The sequence below is a fragment of the Paramisgurnus dabryanus genome, chromosome 11, assembly GCF_030506205.2.
Source record: "Paramisgurnus dabryanus chromosome 11, PD_genome_1.1, whole genome shotgun sequence".
Lineage (NCBI taxonomy): Eukaryota > Metazoa > Chordata > Actinopteri > Cypriniformes > Cobitidae > Paramisgurnus > Paramisgurnus dabryanus.
In genome coordinates, this window is record NC_133347.1 from 5,185,414 (window position 1) to 5,202,563 (window position 17,150).

The following is a 17,150-nucleotide window of genomic DNA, read 5'->3' on the forward strand; positions in this document are numbered from 1 at the left end:
ATAAAATTGCTGTATTTTTATATATTAAAGAAACATTTCATTGTTTCTTTAATATTTCTTAATTGACTAATAATGCTGTCGAGCAATTTAAATGGTCAGATATTATTAATACATTAATTGATGATTATGTTATTTATCATTCATAAATCAATAAATGCATGCATGTTGCATGCATGTATTTATTTATATGTTTGACAAAATTATGCCAATAATGTAATCTAGAGAGTCTAATCCTTCGTTCTGTATGATTACTTTGAAAAATACTGCACGGATTGATGAAAACGGAGAAGTTTTGGAAGCCAATATGATTGAATGGGCGATTCTGCTTTTGACAATAACGTCACTTGCGGATCTTAAAAAAGCACATGCGAATGTTACAATCAATCCCAAACTTCACCTAATTCAAGTTAAATGTATATTCTATCAAAAGTATTTGGTTTGAAACAAAAAATACTCGCCTTCATAGAGGATTTCAATGCCAAACACGAGAGAAATTTTGCTTCGCTTATAACTTTCTTCTTACGACAGCTGTCTTGGAAATTCGAACGTGAGAATCAACGTGAGGAAGTAATTTATGTCACTAGTATATGGGCTTTAGAGGTATTCACAAAGCAAAGATATGACAGATTTCCTAAGTCACCAACGAACACAGCCGTGGGAACAAAGCGCTCGTGCGTATTACGTCATTTTGTCACATACCTAGAAATGGCTGTTATTTTAAATAGCATAGCATATTTTAAACTATCGGTTAACCGGTTTCAACCGGCTAATGAGGCTCGGTGGCCGGTCAAGAAAATTTTCCGTTTTCGCCATCCCTATCAGCGACGCGTACAACTTGCTTAGAACTAGGGGTTTCACGATTCTCCAAATCCTCGATTCGATTACACTTTCAAATCTAATGTCACGATTCGATTCTCAATTTTTACATTTTTTTTTCGAAAGCACAAAAAAATGCTTTGCCATTTTTAGAGTAGACTTTTATGAAATATAATATCTGACCATGAACCTATTTTGAATAATAGGTGCCCTTTAACTCTTTCCCTGCCAATGACGACTTTTTACGGCAATCCATATTTCCGCTATTATACACTAAGTGGCGCTCTTCCTCAACTTATAAAACACTGAAGCAATATTTATAATAAAAAAATCTAAAAAATTCAAAGCTTTAGTGCGTTATACTATAAACATTTACAGTAAAGAAACATGTGGTATTTGGTGATCATTGGTAAATGTAGAGACAATTAATAAGGAATATAAATGTGTCCAAAACCAATTTTCTCATCCTCCGCAACAATTTTCAATCATTGTTTAAACCCTCAAGGAACTAACTTTCAAAAAAAGAATAGTTGAAATGGACATAAATGACTGTGACACTCAAGATGGCTACCAGGTAAGCAGTTCTTATTTTTTCTCTCCAGATAAGTTTAAATTTCATAGTACCTAGTAGGGGTGACCCCGAATAGTCGAAGATTCGATGCATCGATAGGAGAAGCCTGATTCGACTACCAATCTCATAGTCGAATCGTCGCAGATGTGTTATGAAATGAGGATCATTCAATTTTGGCTTATGGGTGCACACATTATCTGATTTCACATATGTGACCAGTCACGGAAAGTAGGGACACAACTCGGATCTGGGCATTTTGAGTTATTCACAGATTCTGAAAGTGCAGTTTCTAAGCTTTCCAACGATGTGTAACACATGGAAATCTGATAAGATTTGGAGAAGTTGTGGCCATTTGAATATAGGAACTCAGAAATACTCAAACCGAGAAAATCGAGACGAAAGGGACTCTTCTTTTCAGCTGGGGGAGACAATAGGGCTCATTTACATCTCATTTAGCTAAGCCATGCCCCCTGTAAAACCCTTTTTGAGATGTTCTAGCATCATATGTAGTATTTTATGACCAAATGACAACCCGCAAAAATAAACATGACTCTTTTACCTTTGTGGGGATCACAAGTCGAATCCAGTCTGTTTCAGATTATCCAATGACCATATTTGTCAACAAATGCGTATAATCCGTGAAATATAGATTGTTTACATCCGATTTCGCATGAATGTCTGGTAATACAATATAATATATAATCTGAAGACTATTTAAATCGTAACATGTAAGGGTATATGAGCTTACACTCCGTTAAACACATGAACCCGCCTTCAAAGTTTGTATTTAAAATAGGGAAGTAGTATAATAGATCATCCAAACAGCGCCGTCGAAAACGTGACATCCTTTAGAGAGGTTACCAATGGCTCGCTCGTTCCTCCATCAGCCAATGACTTCATGGAAAATATTGATAGACAAAACATGTAGCCAATTATATGAAGAATACAACTATATCTGTGTAACTTCTGTGTGTTTGGACTCATGCTGCGCTGCAAGAACTGACATACAGATGACGTCAAAGTACCGCGGGAGCGAGTCGAAATTAAACTACTCCGTAGGATTTCTTGAAGAGCTCTCGCGGTACTTTGACGTCATCCGACTGCGGCGCCGCATAAAGTCAGTGACGCGGCTGACGTACGATGCGGCTGACTGTTATTTGTTCCGCCCCAGCTTCTTTTATTTTTCTTTTGTTTTGTGCGCCCGAGCTTTACAGTCTGGGGAGACGCAGGCTATACGTTTGAAAAAAAAAAAAAAACTTAGCAAACATGTCTGAGGAACAGGGCAGCGCGTCACTACAGTCACGTGACTTCACGCTCGAGCCGGAAGAGAAGACAATGCTGAATAAAGTCGTAATTCTGCTATTTTTAGACCAAACTGTATTTTCGATGCATGAACACAATCTTACTGACCCACTGATGTCACATGGACTACTTTGATGATGTTTTTATTAACTTTCTGGACATGGAAACCATACATAGATTTTCAATGAAGGGGAAAGCTCTCGGATTAAATCTAACGATAAAACATCTTAAACTGTGTTCCGAAGATGAACGGAGGTCTTCCGAGTTTAGAACGACATAAGGGTGAGTCATTAATTACATTATTTTCATTTTTGGGCGAACTATCCTTATTTAGTAGAATCTCCGGAAAAACAAGCTTATTTTAACTGCAAATTGTACGCTTTTAAATATACAAAAACTGCTATCTCAAACATGGAGAGGCTTCTACGTGATCTCAACTAACAGATTCTGCAATAAAACGAAAATCACAAATTTCGCAAAAAAAACTTTGTTTCTCATTTTCTCGAAACTTGTGCTGCCGACTTGAGTCCCTGGTTTCCGTGACGGGTCACATATAACAGCTTTCTCACAATATATTAATATACTGCATATTATGATAATGCTGCAAATAATATGTGAAGTAGCAGCTTTCAATAAATATTTTTAAAATGCGTTAATAAATCCAACAACCCCTGTGACCGGGCTTCACGTCCATAAGAGGTCTCTATGTTAATAAAGCCTTGCCTCTTTGTTTCGACATTTAAAAGACAAAGCTGGCAAATTAAACTATGACTTTCGTTCTTTTAATAATTTCTATATTTTATTTTATTTATAAATCACTTTGGGTTATCTGATTTGGCTATAACTATTAGTTATAGTATTAGTAACTATTTGGCTTGTGTTTTGTTTCCGTGCACTTGAGGCATTTTGCATATTTGTTCTTCACTTTGTTACTTTTGACCTTATTTTATTAAAAAATTGTATTTATTATAAACGTAAATTCCGATCTAATTTAAGTATGTAAATTTTGGATAGCTTTTCGTTGTATAGATGTTGCGCTATTGCGTGCTGGCCATGCTTGCGCATGTAATTTAGCCGAACGGGCTAGGTGCTCTGCATGCGTCTCATATTTAGGAGTTCATCAAACTAAACATTAAAAAACGGATGTTTTTCGACGAGTATAAGTTTTTAAAATGTATTTAAAACAGAGTGGTTATATTGTCTATCTTAAAGTTAAACTACAAAACAGGTAAGCCGTTTTTTTATTTCGGTGATGAAACGGAAACTAGTATCTGCACCGAACGTATTTCTGCCTGACACGAATGTCTTTCTTGTGATTTAATATTATGGTCAGTCGGTGTTCACTTTCAAATGATAGCAAAGAGATTCCTGAAATAAATAATATCATCCGGTCTTTCTTTTTATTAATACAGTTAATACAGAGATGATCAAAGTCAAAGCAAGCAAGCAGGTATTTCTGTGCAAAATAATAACGCGTAGTGTCTATAAAATCATTAATTTCAGTGTTGTTCTTGTTATAAATTCAAGTTTAATGAATTGTATATAAAGATTAGTTTTTATCATTTACAGTCACAATCACAAATTATTTGTCATTTCTCATTTGTCGGGTTTTTTTGGTCATGACTGCTTTGACGCACTATATCTCCAAATTAAATAAAAACACTTAATTGTAGCCGGAGTTTCCAAGGCAGGATCACCTTTGTTATTTTTTTAGGTTTAGTTATCAAATGTATTTTTGTGTGATGTTCTGTAGATCGTGGCTTTAAAATGTTATGAGGAATAATTAAACAAATGTTGCCTTACATTTTACCTTAAAAAATATATATATAAATGCATCGTCAGTTTTGTCTTCGTTTATTACATGAAAGACAGTTTTGATCACTTTATCAGAAAGTTGTTTATGTGTGCTGCTTGTGAAAGAAAATAAAAGTTACCAATTTGTACCTGGTCTGGCCCCCTCCCAACCCATGCACACAAACATAGATGATTCGACTATCGGTCGACTATGGAAAGATTCGAAAATTCTGATTCGAATATGTAAATCCTTAGTCGAGGACACCCCTAGTACCTAGACAACTTTTTAGTTCTCATTACCGAAACATGAGTTTGTAAATCCATATATTTAATGTAATATTATCAAACATTATCATTACCGCAACATGATAATGTTTGATAATGACAACCTTAAAAAAAAAAATGTAAATAATTTATAGGAAATATTTTTTTAAATCCTCTAAAAATAATGGTTATAGTAAGTTCAGACCTTAATCTAATATGTGCAACAACAAAAAATAGCTTCAAGGGATTTAAAAAAATTCTGATGCTGGACACCTTCTTAATCTGGATTTTGTGAGAATCACCTAATTATCAAAATTTGGTATTTTTAAAGAAACCTACCCATATATGAAAGGTGATAAAAGAAAACAAATAAAGCAGAGGGTCTGTTTGTTCATTTGATGATATATTGTATGTTTATATATTTAAAGAAGACATTTTTTTGGAAGGCATTAAACTTTTGTGAAAAAAGCTAGCGCTGGGGGGCAAAAAAAAAAATCACGCTGGCAGTGAGAGTGTTAATAAATGCGTGTGAAATATTGCTAAATAAATAAAATACATTGATCACAGGTGTTCGTCTGAAATTTCGAGTCTGACCTGCTTTGGTTCTCCAGGATTCTTCCTCCAGTGCCACCAGCAGAGACGGCAGGACGAGTTTCACACCGTGAGCGCTCAGATTCCTCATCACGGCTTTAGCACAGTCATCTGCAGCCTGATACAGAAGAGGTAAAAAGATAAGACGACACCAGACATGTGTGAGGAGAACAGACCGAAAGGAGCGTGTGCATTTACCTCTCTGACGTACTGGTTCCCATCACCAAAACACAACAGGAGGTGAGGAAGAACATGGACCACGTACGGCTCGAATAACTTCCCCAGCATGTTACACAACATCTCAAAGGCGAACAGAGCACCTGTGAGATTGAGAAAAGATAGGTATACATTAAAGATATGTAATACATTAAAAATGGCTTTTGTCTCGACACAATATAGACGCTACTTTTATTTCTCATCTTTAAAGGATTAGTCCATTTTCTTAAAGGAACAGTAAGTAAGAAATTTATATCAATTAATAATAAAATGGCCTTGATATGTCACTAGACATTTAGAAATTATTTTCATTTCAAATACTTATATCACTGACAACAGTGGTCTGGCCAGGATATTGTCATTTAAAAAGTGGAGTTGCAGCCCTCAACTGATGTTTATGTTATCATGTTGTGTATTGGCCACTAGTTGGGTGATTGCAGTACCAGTTTTAGCCACAAGTTTTGTTGTTGCAATACCAGTTTTGGCCACAATCCTACATATTGTTCCTTTAAAGAAAAAAATCCAGATAATTTACTCACCATTTCATCACAAAATGTCTTTCTTTGTTCAATCGAGAAGAAATTATGTTTTTTTTTTTGAGAAAAACATTTCAGGATTTTTCTTATTTTAATGGACTTTAATGGACCCCATCACCTAACAGTTTTAATGCAATTTAAAATTGCAGTTTCAAGGGACTCTAAACGATCTCAAGCAAGGCATAAGGGTTTTATCTAGACGATAATCTAAACGATTGTCATTTTTGACAAGAAAAATAAAAAATATGCACTTTTAAACCACAACAACTCATCCATATCCGGTCCTGTGATGCGCCAGCGCGACCTCACGCAAATACGTCCTCACGTCAAGAGGTCACGGATGATGTATGCGAAACCACGCCCCAGTGTTTACAAGTGTGGAGAAAGAGGACCACTCCGATGTTGTTGTATGTCAAATGATACTAATTAATGTATTTGTGTCAGTTTATTGTTTAATGGTCCCCAAATGTGCATTTCATATAAGTAACACGTGACCTTTCTACGTCATTACGCAATTACGTGAGGTCGCGCTGGCGCTTCACAGGACCGGAGGAAGAAGAGAAGTTGTGGTTTAAAAGTGCATATTTTTATTTTTTATTGCCAAAAATGACAATCGTTTCGCTAGATAAGACCCTTGTGCCTTGTTTGGGATCGTTTAGAGTCCTTTTAAACTGCAATTTTAAACTGCATTAAAACTGTTAAGTGTTGGGGTCCATTAAAGTCCATTAAAATTAGAAAAATCCTGGAATGTTTTCCCAAAAACATAATTTCTTCTCGACTGAACAAAAAAGACATCAACATTTTGGATGACATGGTGGTTAGTAAATTATCTGGATTTTTTTTATTTTTTTTAGAAAATTGACTATTCCTAAGTAAAAATAAAGGGAGAAAGCTTGGTTTTCTATCTTACAACTTACCTTCTCTGCGTCTGGAGTTTTTCTTGTCCTGAATGGCATCGGTCAGTGTGGTCATGATATCCTGCTGTTTGAGGGACAAGATACCCAGACCTTTCACCAGGCCGGCCAAACCATAAGCCGCACCCTTCCGCTCGGCATATTTATCGCTCTCCAGCAGGAGCTGAAGGAGTTTCTTCACCATCCCACCAGCGTCCTCCTTTATAGCAGGAACCAGCGGAGGCAGACAGCCCGCCACTGACTCTTGAACCTGTGGAGATCAAAACAGACAGAATTAATTAACAAACATGTCTCCAAGAAATATAAATGATGACTGTAGTGGTCTTTAATTTTATTTGCGTCTGTATTCTGCATGAAAAGTGGTTAACTTCTTCCACCCTGAAGCTATTTTGGGGATTTTCGCCTGGATTTGGCCTACCCAATTTCAAAAGCTTCCCATACCCACATGCAGAGGTTTACATACAAAAGTTTGGTATCATTTTACAGGAAACCCTTTGAAATTACATAAAACACTGTTGAAAGTGCTAAACATGGTTGTATGTGATGTCAGGCCTCTAATAAACACAAAAATAAATAGGCGCTTTTTATGTTTTTTTTCTAAAGTTTTTATTTGAAAGTATATTACTCTGGCCCTGGGTATCTCAGGTCCCTGCAGACAGTTTTGTTTGATTCCAGCAATTGTCAGCTTATAGAGGAAAAAGGAATTTTTTCTCTATCATAATATATGCAAAAGTTATTTTACTCCAACTGATGGGAGGAATAATACGCTTATGGTGTACAATTTCTGCCAAAAAACATTTGAAGTGCCCCCATAACCACATACAGTGGAATAAATGCAATTTCTTTATATCATTTTAAAGAAAACCCTTTGAAGTTACATAAAAAGCTGCTGTTTGTGACAAATATTGTTATTTATGTTGTTTTTCATATGATAAAACACAAAATTTTCCTTTTTATGTTGTAAATACTGTCTTTGATAGTGTATAACTCTGGTTCTGGGTGCTCTAGCAGACTGCAGACAGTTCTGGTTGTTAGCAGCAGCAGACAGTAAACACCCAAAAAAAGAATGAACTCTTTATCATGTCGCATTCAAAAGATATTCTTATTTTACTGAAGGGTGCGGAAATACATTTTTCATAAAAATATTAATTTTTTGTTTTGCACATATAATAAAAAGCTAGGGATTAATTATGCAAACAACCAAAGAAAATGCTGTGAATGGACTCATTGTTTAGAGAAGGACCTAAAATAAAAGATGATGTATCATTTGTGGCTATATGTGCTATCTGAGGCAGTTCACACTCAAGTTTCACATATGTTTACAAAAGACCATTTTTTACCTTATTATTCATTCGATGATTGTTGGATATGTGTTGATAATAGAACAAAAATAACACTGTAGCCTTATTCCTGAGAGTGAGAGCTTTCATTTGATATAAGACTTGCCCATGTTTGTCATTTTTGAAAAATATGAAATATGTGAATATTATATGATATCAAAAAATATTGGGGGGGTGATAGTGTAAATTAAGTGTAAATAACTTTCTTACAGTAAAAGATATGTCAAAGTGATTCGTATCTGCAGAAAGTAGAGACTCTAAGCTTTCAAACAGTATCTCATATGTGTTACTGGGGTCCATGACGGAGCATTAAAGATTAAAAGAATCTTTTATATTAAGTCAAAATACGAAATTTTGGACCCGGGACAGGGTCCTCAGGGTTGAAGAGGTTAAATGGGCTCAACATTGTAAAGAGGATCTTACCTGTTGTGAGGGCGTAGAGAGGGCTGTGATCAGCTTGGCCACGATTGGTTTAACTTTCGGGTCACTCTTGTCCAGATGTTTGGCCAGTGAACCCATAAGGATGACGACGCTCTGTCGCACGGCGTCGTAGCTGGCGTCCTGCGGAGCGTTCTTTAGGAACTCCTCAAACACGGGCAGCAGAGAGCTCACTTGGTCCTGCAGGACAAAATTAAAACATCATCACCCATGCTGAAGAAAACTGTGAGGAACATCTGAGAAGCATCATGAAGGCATCGCTATGAAGGTGAGGGAGGTACCTTGCCGTGTGTGTTAAGGGCAGAAAGAGCAGCATCCAGCATGCAGCGACGCACATCCGGGTGTCTGTCATTAAGAGCATCCGGCACAAAAAACAAGAAGAGAGGTGTCACCTGACCCTCATACAGATACTGGGCCAGTTTGTTGAGAGCCAGAGCAATGCCACATCTGTAAAGACAGGAAACACATTACTTACAATCGCAGTAAGTTCCTTTTGAGAGAGGAAACAAATCATCTTTTAGTATTTGAGTTTTTGTTATCCACTAGATGGCACTCAAGCAATTTATTAAAATAAGCAGCAAAAACTAATTTAACAACATCTGACATTTGATACAACATTGGATCATCGTTCTGAATCTGATCTCTAACTAAATTCCTTTATATAAATGCACGTATTTCAGCTTTTCTCAAAATTTTGTATTTTTAAAAAACCTACCCATATTTAAGATGTTATAAAAAGAGAACAAATTAAAATGGGATGGATTTTTTTTCCAGTTTTGTTTGTTTGTTAAAAAAAGCAGAGGGTCTGTTCTTTCATTTGATATATTTTTATGTTTAGATATTTATAGAAGAAAATTTTCCTGGAAGGCATTTTGTGAAAAATCACAAAAAATTTCGGCAGGCATCAAAGTGTCGTATGCGCTTTGCCAGGGTTCATACAAGTTTCGGAAAGTTTTTTCAAACACGAGAGATTCATAAGTAAACAATTTCTTTATTTCTTAATAGTGGAAGTCCGTATATTATGGACAAGAGCTGACATAAAATCAACGTCACCAGAGAAGTGTATTATTGTTTGTGAGGGAAATTTAAGCTTCTAAATGAACCAAGCATTATGGGAACAATGGATATAGTTTGTTTATATGTGGTAGCAGCAGAGTTGTGCAAGTGTTTTTGTATAAAGCTGGATTTGGTTGAAATGGGGCGGTCAAAACTGGGTCATGAGTTGCAGGCGCCAAGTAAAACCGAATCAAATGTCTGCGTTTTGTTGGCAATCTTTGGGTGATTCTGGCAAAATTTTGACTTATGAGGTGTCATGAAAGATTTTGATAAAAACAGTAAACAGTAAACTATTTTGCACATGATTTCAAATTACATTTTTACAAACCAATTTTGTTGTTTTTTCCACATTTAAGGGGAACATTTTCATTAATGCAACGTGTCCATGACTGGATATGGGTTCTTTGACATGGAAATATTTATCATTAAAAAAATCCAAAAAAGGAAAAGCTTCAGTGCATGTTATACTATAAACATTTACAGTAAAGAAACGTGTGGTATTTGGTCATCATTGGTAAATGTAGAGACAATAATAAGGAATATAAATGTGTCCAAGACCAATTTTCTCATCCTCCGCAACAATTTCCAATCATTATTTAAGCCCTCAAGGAACTAACATTTTCAACAAAACAAAAAAAAAAAATAGTTTGAAGGGACATAATTGACTGTGACACTCAAGATGGCTACCAGGTAAGCAGTTTTTATTTTTTCTCTCCAGATAGAAGTTGAAATTTAGTTTGTCATTGTACCTAGAAAACCTTTTAGTCCTCATTACCGAAACATGAGTTGGTAAATGCATATATTTAATGTAATATCATGTTGCGGTAATGATTATTTTTGATAATGATAATCTAAAAAACGTAAATAATTCTAAAAAGGAAATATTTTTTTCATTCTCTAAAAATAATGGTATTAGTAAGTTCAGACCTTAATCTTATATGTGCAAAAAAAATTGGCTTCAAGGGCTTTTGAAAAAAACTGAGGCTGGACACCTAAGTCTGAATTTCGTGAGAATCACCCACTTGTAGCCAATCAGTAGTAAGGGGCGTGTCTACTAACCGACATCGTTTTCTAGGTTGCGTATGTGTGAGGAGGGTCTATCAAAACAAGGTACAGATTCTATTGGGGTAGGGGCGTGTTTGTTTAGGTGATTTCAAATGTCAACATTGGCTTTCAGAGATCATGGACCCTGGCTTTACGATTAATATGAGATTAGCAGAAACACTATGTGTTATGTTAACCATAAAAAATTGCACTGTTTAGCACGAGAATCTAAAAACAAAAAACTGAAAAACTATTTCTGTATCTGGAAACACTGTATATTTTACCTGGCCTCCCACTGGTCAGGTGGAGATTCAGAAATGACGCGTCCAAGAGCATCAAGAACTGGAGGAGGCCTCTGGACAAACACACACAAAAAAAACATGGCGGACATTCAATAACAAACATTACAGCAATTCAATCACAATGATTTCTGAGAGTTAACATAACTGCCATCATTCTCACAGATGAAACTTAAATGTTTATTTCCCTGAACATCATGAAAGATTAGCGCCCATCCTCGATCTGCAGTGTATGCGATACTTACAAATAGTTTCTGATGGTAGAGCTCGATGAGCTGGCTCAAAACCGTTGCAGATTGGTCCTGGTACTGGCTAATGGCACTGGAAAGAGCTTCTGCACCTGCGGACCGCACGACCTCCTCGTGATGAATGACATCCTCGATCAGCATTGGACAGAGATCAGACACAAGCTCCAAACACAAAGCTTGCCAGAGTCTGACACAGAAAAAAAATATAAAACAATTTGCTTAAAGGTGACATAGAATGATTGATCGGGGTATTTATCCTTGTTCTGTGATGTGACATGTAGACAAAAAAAATTTGTTTGGGTCTGCTATGCCTTAGAAGCTTCCTAAAAACCTCTCTCAGATAGCTCTATTAGGGTGGGGGATTTTAAACAAGTGGTTTTGCACCTATTTGGCTCCCCCTACTGGCTTAACTTGCAATCTCATAACTGATTGGCTGACTTTGCTGCCACTCAAAAAATGTTGCCAATTATTTTAAAGTGGAGGGGCAGTGAGATGCCTGTGATGTCATAAGAATCAGTTTTTCAGATTTGACCGTTTTCTGGCTGATATTTCTAAAAGAGGAATTTCTATGAGACTGAGATGTTTAGCATGTTTAGCACTTTTTGTATGTTCGTGAATGCGGGTAGACTACCATTATTCAACAAAGACAAGGTAAAAATGGTTTTTCATTCTCTGTCCCCTTTAAATGTATGAAATTAATAATCAATGGAAATAAACGGCTGTTTGGATTGTAGTTTCACTTTATCAGTGGAGGCTTGGACCCGGAAATGGAATTCATTTTGAACTAAAATTTAAAAGTGACAAACAAAATCCCTGTTATTTCATGACTTAAAATATTTAATGTCTGGTATAGACGAAAATTCCATTATATTCCAAAAATTCCATGACCCGTGGGAATCCTACATAAACCTCATGAGTCACAACATGGAAGCTTATAACAGTCTGGTAATACAAAACTGACTATAAGCACTTCTGAGATTTGTCAAAGTTTTAAAAGATATATAAACAAATCTAACACAACAGCATGTTTCTTTTTTATTTAGAGCCGAAATAAGCATACACTTATCCGACTTATTATGAAGTCATCCACTACAGATGTATCCGAAAGCATCAGTATACACAGGACGTTTCTGGAAATGTAATTCCACATCGACCTAGTATAAATTTAGTGCATGACTCACTTATCAGCTAGAATTCGACTCTCCTCCTCCACATCGAATTTGGCAACCCACAATCTCCTCAGGACCTTCAGACCGTTGGGATCGGTGCTATCAGTGGGTAAAGCCAACTCCATCTCCAACAGGCCCTACAAGAGTTAAAGGGCTCTCATTAAATCAGAGTTCAAAAGTGTAAAGATAAGAGAAGATGGAGAGAGAAACTGACCCTAAGTGCAGAGTCTCTCACTGAGAAACATGGAGAGAGTAAAGCATCCAGCAGAACGTCAATCTCATCCTGTTCAGCGAGAGCACAACCCTCCTGTCCTCCAGCGCTGGCACACAGAGTAGTCAGACAGCTTGATGCCAAAACCTACAACACACATACAGCGTCAAAATACGTCTCTCTTAAAAAAGACCAGCTGGTGGTCAAGTGACAGTCTGTACCTGAAGGCGGGGTGTGGATGTGCCAATCACTTTAGTCAATAACAGCAGCATATGAACTCTGGGCAGCAGTTCAGGACCGTTCTAAACAAACAGGAAATGACATTGATTATAAAACATGCAGTGTCCAAAAGTATCACATGTACACCTTAAAATCACACATATGTACCTCGTCTATAAGGGTATCGTCGTCGGATTGTGCTCGCAGTTGTGCGTGTGTGTTGATGACCTGCAGTGCGTGTGTCATCATCTGCTCGCTCTCATCTGAGCTTCCACTGCTCTGACTCAACACAGCCTGCAGCAGCGGGAAACAGAAGGAGAACGCTGGTGCCGACAGGGCACAGACATCTGACCCGACAATACAAAAACAATACAAACACACTTTAGAAAATCATTCTACACAAATATTGCAGTTTTCATCACATTTTATACCCCCTTTCCTAACACGCTATACTAAAGGGGATTGTACACCAGCCACGCAGCTCAGCGTCGCGCCGAGTCGCGTCTAGGACAACTCGGAGGTATTGTAAACCGGAAGTGCACATTAAATAGTGCAAGCCTCGTCAGATAGCGTCTACTTCAAAATGCAAAATATACGTTAGCAGCCAATGTTAATCGTTAATGATTTGGGACAAATATGATGTTATTTAATGTTAAACTATGTGAGTGGCGCGACAGGGATTTGAGCAACTTCCTGAGTCACAGCTGGGCGGCACGGACAGGCGCCACCTGGCGACGCCGGTGTGCGTTTACTCATAAAAAACAATGTGTTCGATTTTTTTAGAACGGCCGCGGCCGGTGTGCGATCCCCTTAATGCTTTGTTTTTGTTTCTTTTGTAACAAACTAAATATGTCGTCACAACTCTATTTTTATTTTTAAGAATGTACCCGACCTGAATCATTTTTTTCCCAAACCTGAGGTGCATAAATATTTTTTTTTTTAAAGAAAGACCTGACCCTAGACAAACCCGACAAAATTAGACCAGAGAACGACTCCGTGGCAATTTTTTTTACTTGACTGTACCCGAATGTGAACTGCACCGAAGTGTGTGTAGCCCCGCATACACCAGTCAAATAGAAAAAACCTCGGTGGCCTTGCAACCAATTTCACCCGCCTATGTTATCTACAGACGCCACCAAGGTAACCGCTAAAATGTGCATTCAAAATTGATTGACACAGCGTTCCCACACCTTAGGTAACTTCAAATTCAAGGACCTTTCAAGGACTTTCCAGGTCCAATACCCTCAAATTAAAGGACTTAATGTGGGGACACATTTCAAGTGAGGGCAAGGTTACATCGTGTTACCTTTTAAGATACGTTGTTACAGTTCCCTTTTGAGGACACTTTGGGGACGCCTCCAGGGGTAAGTGTGTCTGAATGTGAATATCAAATTCAACCAATGGTGAGATTAACGACAAAGACAGAGTGACGCGGGAGCCAGGAAGTATATCGCTATCTGAAATATTGCTAAAGACGGCGTTACAGGGACGCAGGAAGTATTGCAAGGGAGACGCAGCGTCTCGTTCCCTTCTCAGGGAACAACAGTTACATACGTAACCTGAGATGTTTTCATTTGTCAAACACAACTATGCAAAAAAGCATTTTGGTATGAATCAACATTTGCATACAGAAGATATAAGCATTTAAAGTGAACAGTTTAGCACGTGTGCTTAAAAAGTCTAGAAGTTTTAAGATATTATCCTACACTACACAGGGAATAATATGGATTTTTTTCAGAAAACTTCAAATAAAATAGATCCAAGCACTTTTAATGACCTGTATTTATATATGTATTTTTTCAAAAACTTCCCAGGGCCTTAAAATTATGTCCCCCAGATTCAAAAACTTTCAAGGATTTCAAGGACCCGTGGGAACCCTGTTGACAGCCACACGATGTTGCAAGCACTCTTGGCAAACAGAGGACGGGTTGGAAAAGGATTTGATTCACACACGCGAGATAGTTCATAACTCATTTATTTTGAGTTATAAGAGACCCGATGCCGCTAATATTATGCCCGACCTGTGTCCGAGGCACACGTGAAACTTTTAGAGCCAAGCCTGCTGCGGTCTTAGGTCAGACCTCGGGTTTTCGGATCCAAGTGGACCCCTGAAGAATGTGGATGTATGTAATTGTCTGGAACTCACCTGTTTTCCCCTCTTTCTGAGGTACGGTCTGTGTGTACAGCTGTAAGATGGTGCGCTGGGTTGCGGTGTTCAGATCTTCTTGAGCCCATGCAGGATCTAAATCGCACTCGGGCTTCAGCAGGCGTAAGGTTACCTGGCCCACAAGAACCGCTAGATAAACAGAAAAAAATCTGGGTATTCAGAAATGCTATTTGCCAAAACCTCAAAACTAAGTGGTGTGATACAAACAGGGAAGTTCTCCAACACTGCCTTACTACAAATTATGATCCAAGTAAACACTAGTCATTAGTAAGGACACACAGATCCGATACCTGGGATTGGTATTGGGGCCGATCAGTTCCTTTTTTGCTTTTAACAAGACTGATTGAAATCTAAATTACTTTGTTCTTCAGAATACAAAGATAGATATTTTGAAGAATGTTTCCAACCAAACAGATTCAGGGGCACCATTCACTCCTATAGTATTATTTTTATCCTACTATAAAAGTCAATGGAGTCCCAGATTTGCTGTGTTACAAACTTTCTTTAAATGATCTTTCTTTGGGTTCTGCAGAACCAAGTCATTTTTTACAGGTTTGGAACAACTCGAGAATAACTAAATGATGACAGAGTTTTCATTTTTCTGTGAACTGTCCCTTCAAACACTGCCATGATTAACCATTTGTTAAAAATCTGACAATGTTATAACTTGAAAACCATTTTAAATACATTTATAATTATACCAGATTTAGCAATAATCACTCTACACATTTGAAATTCTCTTGATTTTGATTAAACTGTTCAAGAAATATACAGTTGTATCAGATCGAGATCAGGATTCTGGTATCAAGAAGTGGTATCAGTGCATCCCTAGCAGTCATTATGTCAGTAAACAGAAAACATACCCAAATAGTTGAGTTCTTTAGGCATCAGACAAACACCAGTGTACAAAAACATCTGTTTGACTCGATCAGCAGCCAGAGGAGATTGCAGGAGCGGCAGGAGAACCTGCACAACTCTCGGAAGATGTATCCAGATCAGAGACGGACGGCGATCAAGAGCCGCTTCTAACAGACCGACAGCACATTGCAGCTCCACATCCAACTAACAGAGAAAGAGAGAGACGGATAAAGTTAAAGAGAGGTTTACACTTTTACCTAAGATTTTTTTAGAAATAAGAAAGTCTCATAATAAGAGAGAGAGAGGGAGCAAGACAGACATGCATCTCGTGATATAATTAATGCTTTTTTTTCTGGCTGTGATTTTTTGACCTCTCACCTCCTGTAATCTCTTGCGGATGCTGGACTCTTTCTCCAGCTGATTCTGCATCATCTCTCTCTGTTTGCTGGTCAGCTGAACCTCCTCTTTGATGCCTTTCTTCTTCTTAATTTCCTACAAGACAAAAACGCAATTGGGGTCAACCGGGAGTCATTTCACCTTATGACACATATTAAAAATTACTTAAAGGTGTAGTTCACCCAAAATTGAGTCATCATTTACTCATCCTCATGTTACAAACCTGTATAAATGTCTTTGTTCTGCTGAACACAAATGAAGGTATATGTATTCAAGCAGGAAACAGAAGCACCATTGACTTTCACTGTAGGAAAAATACTACTATGGAAGTCAATGGTGCTCAAAAACGGTTTGGTTACAAAAATTGCTAAAAAAAAAAAATCTCCCTTTGTGTTCAGTCCCTTGAAAATAAGGCCTAAAAACTACATAAGCATGTAAATGTGCTATAATGTTTAATCTAGTAAACTTACCGTCATTACTCAACACAGAACATAGAAACTTAAATGTTTTCTGTGAAAGGGAAATAATCCTTTAAAGGGGACATATCATGAAAATCTGACTTTTCCATGTTTAAGTGCTATAATTCTAATCAAATGTGACAAAGATCAACCCAGTAACTTAGTTTTAGTAAGTTATTCTCTACAAGCATGTGAAAAAATTGGTAATTGAAATTTGGCTCCCCTTGTGATGTCAGAAGGGGA

General features: G+C 37.3%; 1 protein-coding gene across 1 annotated transcript in view; it reads right to left on the bottom strand.

Moving 5' to 3' along the window:
* Positions 1-17,150, bottom strand: part of gcn1 (GCN1 activator of EIF2AK4) — a 41,077-nt gene that overhangs the window by 16,705 nt on the left and 7,222 nt on the right. Inside the window, exons 23-36 of the mRNA XM_065248279.1 lie at positions 16,432-16,545; positions 16,059-16,257; positions 15,175-15,324; positions 13,197-13,375; positions 13,031-13,111; positions 12,813-12,956; positions 12,611-12,735; positions 11,427-11,616; positions 11,167-11,237; positions 9,064-9,229; positions 8,768-8,962; positions 7,008-7,254; positions 5,537-5,658; positions 5,342-5,456 (exon numbers count right to left, since the gene is read on the bottom strand). Of these exons, the coding sequence (XP_065104351.1) occupies positions 5,342-5,456; positions 5,537-5,658; positions 7,008-7,254; positions 8,768-8,962; positions 9,064-9,229; positions 11,167-11,237; positions 11,427-11,616; positions 12,611-12,735; positions 12,813-12,956; positions 13,031-13,111; positions 13,197-13,375; positions 15,175-15,324; positions 16,059-16,257; positions 16,432-16,545 (2,098 nt within the window). The remainder of the gene's footprint in view (positions 1-5,341; positions 5,457-5,536; positions 5,659-7,007; positions 7,255-8,767; positions 8,963-9,063; positions 9,230-11,166; positions 11,238-11,426; positions 11,617-12,610; positions 12,736-12,812; positions 12,957-13,030; positions 13,112-13,196; positions 13,376-15,174; positions 15,325-16,058; positions 16,258-16,431; positions 16,546-17,150) is intronic.